General features: G+C 34.0%; 1 protein-coding gene across 1 annotated transcript in view; it reads right to left on the bottom strand.

Annotated features, from left to right (window-relative positions):
• Positions 1-1,345: 1,345 nt before the first annotated feature.
• The window catches only part of NAALADL2 (N-acetylated alpha-linked acidic dipeptidase-like 2), a 68,271-nt gene continuing 56,053 nt past the window's right edge, over positions 1,346-13,563 (bottom strand). The window contains exon 3 of the mRNA XM_011980362.1: positions 1,346-1,810. Coding sequence (XP_011835752.1) covers positions 1,612-1,810 — 199 coding nt within the window. The 3' untranslated portion in view covers positions 1,346-1,611. The remainder of the gene's footprint in view (positions 1,811-13,563) is intronic.

Below are 13,563 nucleotides of genomic sequence, written 5' to 3'. Positions count from 1 at the left end.
ATAAATCAATTAATGAATATTGATTAATTGTCTTCCCTCAACTTTAGTTTGCCTTTAAACTAAGACTAGGTTTATGCTCATCCATAAAAAGTGAAAATTTAAATATACACAGACTATTTGGAATGTTGCTCTGGTGGTGTATGATGGGGAAGTATGTTTGAATTAGGTAGAGAAAATTTATATGAAATACTCTGAGGCTATGTTTCCTAAGGGGAATTGCTTTATCCAGTATTTGAAAACCATTTTTCAAATAAACTTCTAAAGATAAACGAGAACTTTAACCTGATACTTAATAGGTAGAATGTTAGTGTTTGGGAGAATAATAATAATTGCTAGAGCTATTCAACGGCAATGTCAATATAAAAAACTTAGTTTTCCACATGAGAGAAGAATTGAAGTGCAGATGAGACACTCTCTTACAGTAACCCTGTAGAAACTTAGAAGCATGAAGATTTTCTAGATTTCCATCTTAGTCACAATTAAGGATAAAGAAGAAAAAATACCAAAAGTTTCTTCATAGTATTAAGGAGCTTTTATTGATAAAAACAACTATTTCTTTCATAGTAAGTTCTTTTTGTCAGAGGCAGAAATAGAAATTTGATGCTTTAGAAGATATTTTGGGTTTCAAAGAGAAACTTTGCTACTTTACTGTGGAAAATATATAGTACTCTGTGAAAGCTGCCTTACAGCAAGGAGTTTCAGAAAAGCTACAAGAAAGAAAACCAATGTGAGATGCTTTCATTTTAGAGTAGTCCCTGTTTCAGTGATTCCAAAAGAAACAAGAGAAAAAGTAGTAAGATATATTTTTTCTCCCTCTTAAGACATACATCACTCCTGAAATTCTTAGAAAATCAACTGAGGCAAATTAGGGGTTTCAAAGCTAGTCACCTTGTAAGTTGTTAGGAAAAAAATTTGCATTTAAATTGCTCTGTGTAGCTACCTTGAGATTTTTCCCTGGAATGCTTATGGCTCTTTTTTCATTAATACTTAAAAAAATACAATTTCATAACCAGTGTATTACTACATCTAGTTGTGTTAGGAAGAGAAACTTCATTTCATAAAATAGAAACATTCAAAGTGGTTTAGGTCAACCAATCACTCAGTCACAATACTTGAATTCTTCATATTGAACACTTAATAGTGAAGTTAATCGGAACCATATCAACTCTTCATTTCTTTTACAGAAACTAGGTCATTAATAGCTCTATCAGAGAGAATAAACTGTGTTCCTATATGCTCTGCCCATAGGAACAAAGATACTCTGGAACTTCTTGAAACTTTCTCCTCAAAATAGTGTGTGTGTATGTGTGTGTGTGTATATATATATACATATACACACATATAAAAAATATCAGATTTCTTTTTAATAGGTAATTCTTAAGTCCTATTTCAATAACTTGCTTTACATAGTCAGAAATGTAGATACAAAAAATATTAAATGTGCAAAATGTTCTTTTTATATTTACATTTAAAAAATACAATGTAATAATAGCTTTATACTTGTCAAAAAGCCATGGGGGAAAATAAGCCTTCAATATCAGAAAATCTGGTTCAATTAGAGCTTTTGCTTGTGGAATTGTAAGCAAACTTTAAAAAATGCTCAGAGTTTTCTCAATTCTTCCCATTCAAGACACTCCTGAACACATCAAGTCCTGCTTTGAAGTAAACCTGAGCTGAATTAATGCTGTTCAACACCTCTGACAGGGCTTCCTGAAGGGTCTCATTTGATGCAAGGGGTTTGCAGTGTTCCCAAGCCTCCACAAGTATTGAAAACCGGCTTGTCTTTTCATCAAGGTGGTACAGGATGTTTCTGAAAAGAAATACAAAATGCATAAATGTTTCATGCACAATGCTATTTTTCTATCAAACGTTGGAGTGAATATTTCTAAGAGTCAGTGATGTTTTCAATAAATGAATAAATTATAAAAATATAATATGAATATTTTTCAACTCCTAATGAATTAACAAATTTAGACATTGATCACCAATAGTTTCCCATACTGATGAGAAAGAGAGAGATGATCAGACATTATATGCCTCCTGATGGAAGTACACAACACTATCTATGACACAGAAAAAAAAGCAGTTTTCATAGCAAAAGAAAATTGTATATGAATCTGATGATGCAAGAAACAGAAAAAAATGTTAAATTATACTACGATGTATCATTAACAAAATATAGATGTGGAAAACTTTATAAGACAAATGACCCAGTTTATTCAACAAATAAATTGCAATACAATATATAATGCAGGGGGAACCTATTGACCAGGGTTTCTCAATGTCACCCTTTTACTAGTCTCGCTAGATAATTCTCTATTGTGGTGGCGCCTTGTGTATTGTAGGATGTTTTGCAGTATCCCTGGCCTCCACACACAAGATATCAGTAGCACTCCTCCTTTCATGTAAAAACCAAACATGTTTCTGAATATTGACAAAATATCCCTAATAGAGCAAAATTGTCCCTAAAAAAAAAAAAAAAAAGAAAAGAAAACAATCAACCATTCACAAAGCATAGACCTTACTACACTTGTATTTAAACAGTTTAAAATCTAAGAAGTAGTGCAAAACTGAACACTAATTATTGGGTGATATTTGGAAATTGCAAATATTTTAGATGTGATAATGGTATCATCAATGTTTTCTAAAAGTGCCCTTATCATTTAGAAATATTAATACACACTGTAATATTCACGAATGAAATGTTATTATGTCTGGAATTTGCTTCAAATATTTGGAGGGAAGATGAGAGAGTGGAGCTACAGACAGTGTAGAGGCAACACAGTTGACCATTAGTTAATAATTGTGGAAACTGGGTAATAGAATTCATTACACTGTTCTCTCTTCTTTTATATATGTTTGACATCTAGAATACCATCTTCTCACGAGTGTGGAACGCATAATAAAAGAGTGATCTGTAACTTAGTCAAATTGTTGAGAAAGATAAATTTGATTTGGGAAAGTCTAAGATAGTCACCTTTATTCATTGATAGATACCAATAGATGTATTTTGTTAGAAAGCTATGAATCATTGCATCATTGTCTTATTTCCAACCCAAACTAGCTAAAATCCCATGGTCTAATAAAAGAGGCAAACATGTAAATAACTTAAATCCATTTTTCTAATTGTTTTAGTAGAGATGTAAGGTCTGGTTATAACAGATGATAGATTGCTACTGGGAAAGGTCAGCAAAAGGTCTAAAACAGAGAATATTTAAACAGTATCTTAAAAGATGAGGGGAGCTACCAGTTACAGAAGTTTAGGAAAGGAAAAAAGCTAAAAGAGATGAAGACAGGACAGCATCCTATGCAGAAGGAATTGGCATAAGCAAAGACACGAAACTATAGAACAGCATGATATCCTTAGTGAAATCCATGTTAGCATTTTCTTAAGATGAGAGTATAGGGCCAGACTGGGCAATGATAGGAGCAGACATGGGAGAACAAGTCGTAGCCATATCATACAGGGCCTGGTATACCAAGGTAAAAAGATTAAGCTTGTTCCTATAAGCAATAAGAAACCAGTGAAAGGATGTAAGCAAGAAAGAAAGGTGATTATATTTCATTTTGGAATAATTACGTTAGCTGTAATATAGAGCCTGGAGAACAGAAGACTACTTAGTCCAGACAAAAAGTGACAAAGACTTAAGTTACACAGCGATGACTGAGTTTGAAAAGATGGAATCGGGGCCACAGCACAAAATTTATTAATTTGTAATTTTCTCCAGCACCAACATTAACTTGATTGAGTTCTTGATCACCATTTCCTCTCTCAGCAATGCTTCACTGTCTCAGCCTTGCCAGCACTTTTCACCATGTACTCTGTAGGCGTTACTGGGGAGTGAAATCTACCTAATCCCCCAAGCCAGAACACTGTAAGTCATTCACTTTCCTTACATATCCAATTGGCTTCTGATATTCATTTATCCGTCTCTGTGTCTTATCTGTTGCGATATCCTGATCCATATTTTCAAGGATATGTTATGATCTCATTGCTTTACACTTCAGAGTGAAGAACATGTTACTTCTGTATCAAGTCTAATTCAATGCTGTGAAGCTAGGAGGTCTTTAGCCATGGTGATTTATTTAATTAAATTTTTATCCGGTTTAGTTCAGTGCTGGGAACTCAGTAGACCCTCAATAATGTTGGTATAAGTTGTATCAATTCAGCTTATTTTGCATTTTAAGCCCTAATTCACTGAAGAACGGTCAATTTTGTATCTCTTCAGAGCAATTTCTGTTGAAATGAGTACATGATGAGTGGTGGTGGAAAAAGAAGATTCTTGAATAGAGAGATTATTTCAATGATTTTGTTGAAGACAGAAAAATTTAAATGGGAACTATCTCTAATAGTCCAATATCCTTGATCTTCATGCTTATGAGTAAACTTGGCATTGTATTAAGAAAATAGAGCAGTGCAAGAAAGATACTCTCAAAATTCTGAATATTCTTGAATTCAGGTTTATAGTTTGTATTAAGAAAAATATATTCCCTGATTATGGGAGGGAGAAAATTACTTCCCAGGTGGAGTAGCAAGAAGGTTGTGAGCAATGCTCTGGTACAAGGCCTTGTGGAGTGAAGAAGCTCTGTAGCCCAAGGAGCACATAAAAGAGCGATAGAACTGCCTCTGGCACTGGGGACAACTCCACCTGCCTCATCACCAACACTGCTGGACTGACCCACATTCTGGTCCCCTGGCCTGGGAAATAAATGCACACTCTATGCCCATACACACAACTGCTCCAGGCCTCTGTTACGGTGAGAAATGTGCAATCTGAGAATAAACTGTATGTTCAGTAATTACAAAATTGATTCATCATCCAGCACCAGGAAATGTTAGACTCCATGTATACTCGGAAAATTTTGTCTCTACTTCCAGACACAGAACATTCTTTAAAGCAGACGTTGTCCCTTTGCTATTCTCCAGGTATTCTTAACATTAAAGAGATTTTCAGGAGAAGCCATTCAACCATGCGAATGTAATCATGTAAGAGATTATTTATGTATGTACATATACATATGTATACATGTATTTTCATACAGAGAACTTTTGAAAATGTTTTGATGATATCTCAAAATGACTTAAACAAAAGAGCAATAGCAAGAATTAGTGAAATACTTATTGAAAGTTTCCCTAAATATTCGTTTTATTTCATGAAAATGAGAAACCAAATAATTTTAGAGAAACTTTGACTGAACTGTAGAATTGTTCAAAATGGAGATGAAGCTGCCTAGAATATTTTTGTACATGACAGAACCTAAACAAAAGTTATTTTTTTTTCAGGCTAACAAGCTTTTTTGTCATTTAGGAAAAAGAATTGGCTTCTGGTGCCAGGATACATATCAAACATATTTACATTTATAATCTACTATTTAAACAAACATAAATATAAATGGATATATGTATATGTAGTTATATATAAATGATGAAACAGTCATTTAGTAATCAAGATATTTTAAAGATAAAAGTAATCAAATATTTAAAGATTAAAAACTTTTTAATTATTCAGCCATGTAAAAAATACTGCTTTGTAGACAACTTATACTACTTTACTAATAAGAATAAACTACTACAAAAAATTAATCATTTTTCATATTTATAGTTTTGAATTCTCTTCCTTCACTTTATGAGTTTCATGTTTATGAATCATTAAATGGCAAATATATTTCCAGAATTTAAGAGAGAGTACAATCTATATTTTTAAAATTGTATCAAACATTTTATTTCCATACGTTGAGGACATATTGTTTAGTATGCTGACAAACAAAAATATTATAATCATTGTTATCAAGAACTATTCCTTAAATGAGTTGCAACATTGCAACTAGTATATTATGGGGGGCATGTTTAAAGATTCTTAGGCTGTTGTAATGGCTTTTCCACATTTTCAAAACCCAATGGCATGAAGTACATTTCTACATATACATTCTGTGCTTATTAAATGTTAAATATCCATATTCAATTTAGTGATAAGATGTTATTAATAAAATATGCTCATATAAGTTACAGATTAATCCTGTGATGGCAATTCACATAAGCATGAACAGTCTCTAATATATTTTTGTAAAAGGTGTCAATAACTACCATAAAATATCTAGAAGAGATATAATGTGGAAGAATAAAAATACATCCTAAAATGTTCAGGTCTAAAACACAAGAAATTATAATGATTTACTATTTTATAACTGAAAATCAATACGTACATTTCCTAAAGGCCAATGTAATGGAATGTGGAGTATGCCAACACTTGCTTCTCCTAACTAGTAAGCAACATAGTAACATGCTTTTATAATGACTGTAAACAAGCCATATGAGCAGAAATGAATCTTTTTTTTGTTTGAGAAATTCTGCAAGTAGCTAAACACATTTTCCATATGCTACATGATTCAAGCAGTAGGCTTGTGGCAAGCTATTATGGAAGATAAACACTCATATCCATTTCTACTCAAATTGGATACAAATCAGCATAAAGATAGGATACTGAGATTCTAGTAGAATACAAGTGACTGAGATTTTTTTCATCATCATTTAAAAAAACCTTCATTTTGGGTAACTGCTGATGTTACTTAAGTTAGATGATCTTTATTATAATAGTAGAAATACGTTTTTCACCCAGATAAATTGTATTACCTTAAAAACAAATTGGGGCTAACCAAAATATCTCCTTTAATGTTTCATGAGAAAGATCATTTCTCCTATTGATTTTCAGAAGTAGCTCATCTTTTGCAGTTCCTCTTTTGTGTACTGAAAACCACTTAGCTTCCTGCTTACATAAAATAAATTTTTGCATTTTGAATCATTTATGAAAATATAGCATTACATTACTTTTAATATTTAAATGGAAAGTTGAAACAAAATCATGTTTTTACATTTTATCACGTGTTCTCATGTATTTCTTGGCTCTGAGAACTTTTACATATTCAACCATTAATCCTAAGTACTCCCAGAATCATCTCTTGACAGCAAAACCACTATTATACCATTTTTAATATGCAAATGCTTCTTGTTTGTGAATATTTCAATTAGATCAATACTCATATGGAAGCTTCTAATTCAAAACCTCTTTGAATTCCCATGTAATGTCACCAAAATTGAATTGGTCAAATAGAGTTAAAAGATATGAACAACAAACACTATATCAGAGTGCCTAAGTGTGTCTCTCCTCCATTATAAACCCATATTTTTCAGATTAGGAAAGACTAGGAATTGACCAATAGCCAGTCAAAAGGTACATGTCTGGCAGAAAAAATATAGTGGAAAGAAGGTGAGACTATAGTTTAAGAGTTTCCATGTTAAGAGTCTGTCCTTTACAACCACAAGGACTCATATTCCTTATTGAATCATTCCTGCTCTTCAACACACCTGCTTCAGTCCAATTTACAAAAGTTTCCCTGCAGGAATAATAGATTGTGTTAGTGTAGATCTAATTCAATAAATCACCATCTTATTTGCATACACAGAACATGTATCTTAGAATGGCATGTAGAGACATCAGACCTAATTAAAATATTATTTAATTGAAATCATTTTGGTAGTCATCATGTGTAAAATAACATTAATTCCACCCTCATGCCTATCTTTCCTCATCTGTAACAATCTGGATCTTATAAATGTAATTCCTACAGTTATCCTGACCCACACGCAACACAAAGAGACTACTAAAAGGAAAGCATAATATATTATTGATGACACTAATGAAATTACAACACACATCACTCATTTTAATGAGCCTGTTTCAATGACACATCATGGTGACCAGGAAAGAATAGTGCCAAACTCAGAAACCTAATTAATAACTCCCAGCAGTATCAGTGAAGGAGATGAAATATCTTTACTCAACTGACAAATCTTTTCTTCTCAGCTAAAGCAAAAGAAAACTGAAAAAAAAAAAAAAAAAAAAAAAAACCATGAATCTTGAAACAAAGGCAACTAAAATCTTCATGAGTCATTTCCATGTGTTTGAATTAGTAAATTAATGATGGAAATGATGACTCTTTTTCAAATGTTCTTTCTTACATTCATAAATGGGCACAGGATGCCATCCATTATAAGCCTGAATTAACATTCATTATACCCCATATTGAGAAACTCCTAAATGAAATCACACTAAATAATAAGTCATGTCTTTCAAAACTGACTGGGTATACATGCTGAATGCAGAGAGAAAAGGCCAGCTAAATTTCATACAATTGTTGCTAATTCTTTTAGGGATTATACTAACTGTACTCCATAGTTAACAGTGGATTACTGTATTTATATCAACATCAGAGGAGATTATTTTACTTGGAGACTACGTCCATTAGAATGCACAAAATGCATGGCTACACTATTTATACTACATGTATCCTTTGAGCTAAATTTGAATTAGTTCTATACTAGCAAAAGCAGAATGAGAATTAAGACTTTGTTGATATTGTCAAGCCATAAACTCACTCTGCAGACACTAAGGCACAAAGACATGTGTGGTATATTGTTGAGGGAAATGGCTGCAATTATTTTCATCTATGTATGGAAACTCCTTTAAAATAAGACTTTGCAACTCATTCCATCAAGAGGCACAGACTACTTCTCTACCTCTTGAACTTAGTTTGGGCCTTCACCAACAGAATATAGCATATTTAGAGGGCCCATGTCTTAAAATCTCCTATATGGTGCTTTCTCGCTCCCTCGCCTCCCCACAGTTTTGGCAAGCCACAATGCTGCAACTCTCTCTCTCTCTGTCTCTCTCTCTCTCTCTCTCTCTCTCTCTCTTCCCCCGGCCACCCACAGTGCCTCTCCCTCCCTATCCCCCACTCCCTCTCCCTCTCTGTCAAACCACCATGTTACCATGTGAACAACACGGGATTAGTTAGCCTGCTGGAAGAGGAAAGAACACAAGGATCTGGTCAGTAGAGGTTTGCCTTTACTAGCTAGCCCCAAGACAACTTCACAGAAGAGTCACTGGTTGCAGACACAAATACAGATAACAAGACCCAGTTCAGCCCCAACCAGAAGAACCACCTAGCTAAGTAAAGCTTAAATGGCATATTGGAGAATAGCAGAAAAAAGCAGTTATTGTTTTAAGCCATTAGATTTTGAGGTGATTTTCAATGAGGCAATAGGTAATTTACAAAATTTGGTAGCGTTTTTCTTCCCATGATAATTTGTTCTTTATTTTATTTTATTTTACTTTATTTTATTTATTTATTTTTTTATCTTTTGAGACTGAGTCTCGCTCTGTCGCCCAGGCTGGAGTGCAGTGGTTTGATCTTGGCTCATTGCAAACTCCGCCTCCCAGGTTCACGCCATTCTCCTGCCTCAGCCTCCTGAGTAACTGAGACTACAGGCGCGTGCCACCACACCTGGCTAATTTTTTTGTATTTTCAGTATAGATGGGGTTTCACCACGTTAGCCAGGATGGTCTCAATCCACTCACCTCAGTCTCCCAAAGTGCTGGGATTACAGGCGTGAGCCACCGTGCCCATTGACAGAGTACAATATGGATTTGACAGTTCTTAAATGACTAGCTAAACTCAGGAAATATCATTAGTAAATCACACCAAACAGTCCTCATGAGGTATGCATTACAAAATTAGGATATCTGTACTGATTTATTAAAAGTTTAAAAATCTGTTCACAGAGTGACAGATGGAATTTTCACATAAACCAAAAACCAAGGTCAACCATTGTTATAGACCAAATGTGTTCCTGCTCCAAATGCACACATTGAAGCCTTAGCCCCCACAAGTGGGATGATATTAGGAAGTGGAGCCTTCAGTGTAATTAAGTTTAGATATGGTCATGAGGATACAGCCCCCAAGATGGGATTAGTGCCTTTATATGAAGAGGAAGAGGTACCAGAGATGCAGCAAGAAGGCAACCACTTACAAGCCAGCCAGAGTACACCCTCCAGAACCTGGCCAGGCTGGCACCCTGATCTTGAACTTTCCAGTCCTGAGAACTGTGAGAAATAAATGTCTGTTGTTTAAGCCACCCAGTCATAGCATTTTGTCTTAGGCAGCCTGAGTTGACTATGAAAGCCATCACAGCATAATTTTTTAAAATATGAATTATCTTGAAGAGGTATAACCCAAGAAATAGATAAAAGTGTCTGTTTTCATTTATAATTAAATATAAAATAGAACAGAGGACTGTAGAGGGAGTAAACAACTGTGTTCTTTTGCAGTTACTGTCAAGAGTTCTCAGTCCATCTAACTACATTGTTTTTCAAGAGAAACTTCCTGAGTAAGAAGTTATCTTCTAGGATATTCAAGTAAGACTCCCATTCCACTGTACGATGCTTGATAGTTTAACAATAAAGAAAACTTAAATTTTTGCATTAAAAAATCTTCTACTAATTCGAAAAGAAGACTAAAATCAGATAAAGTTAACATAATCCTTAGTGCCTTTCAGAATTTGGAGAAGACAGTGATATGGTTGACTACTTTTTTTTTCACACTCATTTAATTGGTTTCTTATTTTTATTTATATTTCATTGCAGCTATTTTCTTTCATCTTATCTCTAACTGTATGTATGAACTCAAACTCAATATTTAATAACTTTTCTTTCTCATTTGGAACTCATTATCTCCTAGTATTTCAGCTTCCACTCAGTAGGTAGACCTGTCACCCTCCAAAGACAATTTTATTTGAATACCCTACAGACTTTTGACAATTAATATAAAGATGCATTTCCTTTCATCTACACCCTAAATATTTGCATTATCCTTTTTCCATTGTTCTTTAGTTACCTCCATTACCTCCGGCAAACAGTAATGCTCAGGTCACAAAACCAAACAAAATAGGTAATTCAGCTTTATTTTTTTTCATTTATTTTCTGATTCTAATAATGAGAAGGATGTGGACTATTTGTTTTGGAAGTTCAGTCTAAAGCCAAAAGTTTGTCATTTAAGCTGCATCTATTTGAACAAAGTGAGTAATTCAGCCAGCATTGATTTTTTTTCTGCTTATTCTACTGAACAGCCTTCATTAAATATCTAATATGAGTAAGTCACTGCGTTAGTTGCTTAGGGATAGAAACTAGAAGTTTACAGTCTAGGTTGGAAGCCAAACATGTGATGAATAAATCAAAATATTATTTTGAACTTATTGTTTATATAATGCTTTTAATAAATACTATATGGTATGAGGTTATTTAATTTTGTGTTTTATAAAATTCTTCATTTTATTCTATATTTATATTCAACTGTTAGAAAATGCTGCTTTGGGCCAGGTGTGATGGCTCACACCTGTAATCCCAGCACTTTGGGTGGCCGAAGCAGGCAGATCATGAGGTTAGGAGATTGAGACCATTCTGGCTAACACGGTGTAATCCTGTCTCTGCTAAATATACAAAAAATAAAAATAAATAAATAAATAAATAAATTAGCCAGGCGTGGTGGTGGGCGCCTGTAGTCCCAGCTACTTGGGAGGCTGAGGCAGGAGAATGGTGTGAACATGGGTGGCAGAGCTTGCAGTGAGCCAAGATCATGCCACTGCTCTCCAGCCTGGGTGACAGAGAGAGACTCCGTCTCAAAAAAAAAAAAAAAAAAAATGCTGTCTTGTTATAAATTTTATCTTGCCTCTCTATGTCATACACTGTCCATTGTCATGTAGTACAAAGTCTACAAATATTCTATGCAGCGCTCGTTGTGTGCTTTATGGTTTAGGAGAAAAGCTCCAGAGGTAGTTTCTCATGGTATGAATTTAACTTGGGTTATCTGATCTCCATTGTCATAATGTTGATTCAGGTAACACAGGCCTAATTAAGCATAAGACAATTCTTTAACCAAACAGATTATTTCAGAAATAGGTATGTGACCAAATGTTGGCAAGTACATTTGAGAGGAAGTTTCCTGCAGAATTCTAAAAGCAGTAGTTCCTTGGATTTCTGAAAGAACCAGCAAAAGCTAATCCACTTTTTCCTTTTGAAAAGTATGGGTTATGGATATGAAATCTATAAATGCCACAACTTCTTCTACCCCACCAGGAGGAAACCAGTCTTAAGATGAGCTTATACTACAGAAGGTAGAGCTGAGAGACTGAAAGAAACTTACTCCTTGATGATGTGATTGCAATACTGCATCAATCCAGCCTAACATCTGCATTTCCTCTTGATTCTCAATTATGTGAGTTAAGCCAATGCAAGTAAGACTTTGTGTTCTTTTCAATCAAATGTATCCAGATATACTAAACTTATTGATTACTTACCATAGTTATGAAAAACACATATTTTCTTTTATAATTATAGATATAATTTTCTTTGACCTAAAGAGTTTAGATAATTCATTTAGTTGACATTTGAAAATGATTGCCTTGGGGTCAAAAATACATGGTTTCTCTTGAATAGCAAGTATTCAAGATGATTTGAATACTTCAAAATCAACAGAACATTGTAATGTTTGCTTAATTTTAGCTAGAATGAAAAGTAAGTACAAAATGTAGCAATTGACCTATTGAAGCTATGAATGTTGAGGTATTTAATGAAAGAATGATTTAATGTAAATTACAAAAACTAGAAACATCACATTTCATATTTTTAAGAATTGTTACAGAAGATAACAACAAATACTCACTTTGAAAATGTGTCAAAAATTAATGTTTTAAAGGAGTACTTTGGTACTTTTTCTTAGCTGAGTAAATTTCCTCACAGTTTATTGGTGTGTCACTATTTTTAACAACTTTTGCTAGCACAAGGAAATGAAAATGTTGTGGTTTTAATTTGTAAACAAATAGACACAAAAACAACGTATTATACAACTTTTTAAAAAGTAAAATAATCTTATTTCAAAGTACCATTCATTTTTTCTTTTAATGCAAGTACTAGATAGGCATTTTTAGTGATTATGTTAAAGTGAATTGTGAAAAGAATTTCCAAGTTGTGAGTAAATAGTAGAACTATCAGTTGTTTTTTTTTTTTTTTTTTTTTTTGCTTTGGGAATTCTAAAAGTAAATTCATCCACACTGTCAACTGTGAGTGTTAGAGGGTTGAAGAGGATCCTTTGTGCTGTCCTTAGGTACCCAGCACAAAATAGGAGTGCATGTGGTTATATCCGACAGAGATTAACATGTACAATTTAAGAATAAAATTAATTTGTTGAAAAAATATGCTAGATATATATTTTATATACTATTTACTATATGTAATAGTTTACAGAAATGATAGAAGACATTGAGAACCAGGCAGTAACCGAGGGAAACTAAGTATAAGAATACTGCCAAGATCCCATTATAGAAATAGTCAGTTTAGGACATCAATGTTTGAGACACCCCCACTGCCACCTTTGCATTGGGAACACTCCTCTGTCATGACAATCTTGCTGCCTCTACTTCTGCTCTGCCACTGACAGAGGCTGTCCACAAGAGCGAATAATGTTGAACTGTGCCAATGTCTTGGTTTCTCTTCTTTCAGATGTAAAGTCCTGGGAGGGGTCATCCAGTTGGCTAAGCTTAGGGCACGTGCCTTCACCCTAGCTCAAATACAAATATCTGAACTCTGATTCACCTTCTGTGGAGAGACATATGCCCTGCTTCCAGCTAAGCTCACAGGGGACTCCCCCCATATAGAAAACAGAGCTTGATAC

This window comes from Mandrillus leucophaeus, unplaced genomic scaffold, assembly GCF_000951045.1.
Source record: "Mandrillus leucophaeus isolate KB7577 unplaced genomic scaffold, Mleu.le_1.0 Scaffold211, whole genome shotgun sequence".
In the NCBI taxonomy this organism is placed as follows: domain Eukaryota; kingdom Metazoa; phylum Chordata; class Mammalia; order Primates; family Cercopithecidae; genus Mandrillus; species Mandrillus leucophaeus.
This window is presented reverse-complemented; position numbering and strand designations above follow the sequence as displayed.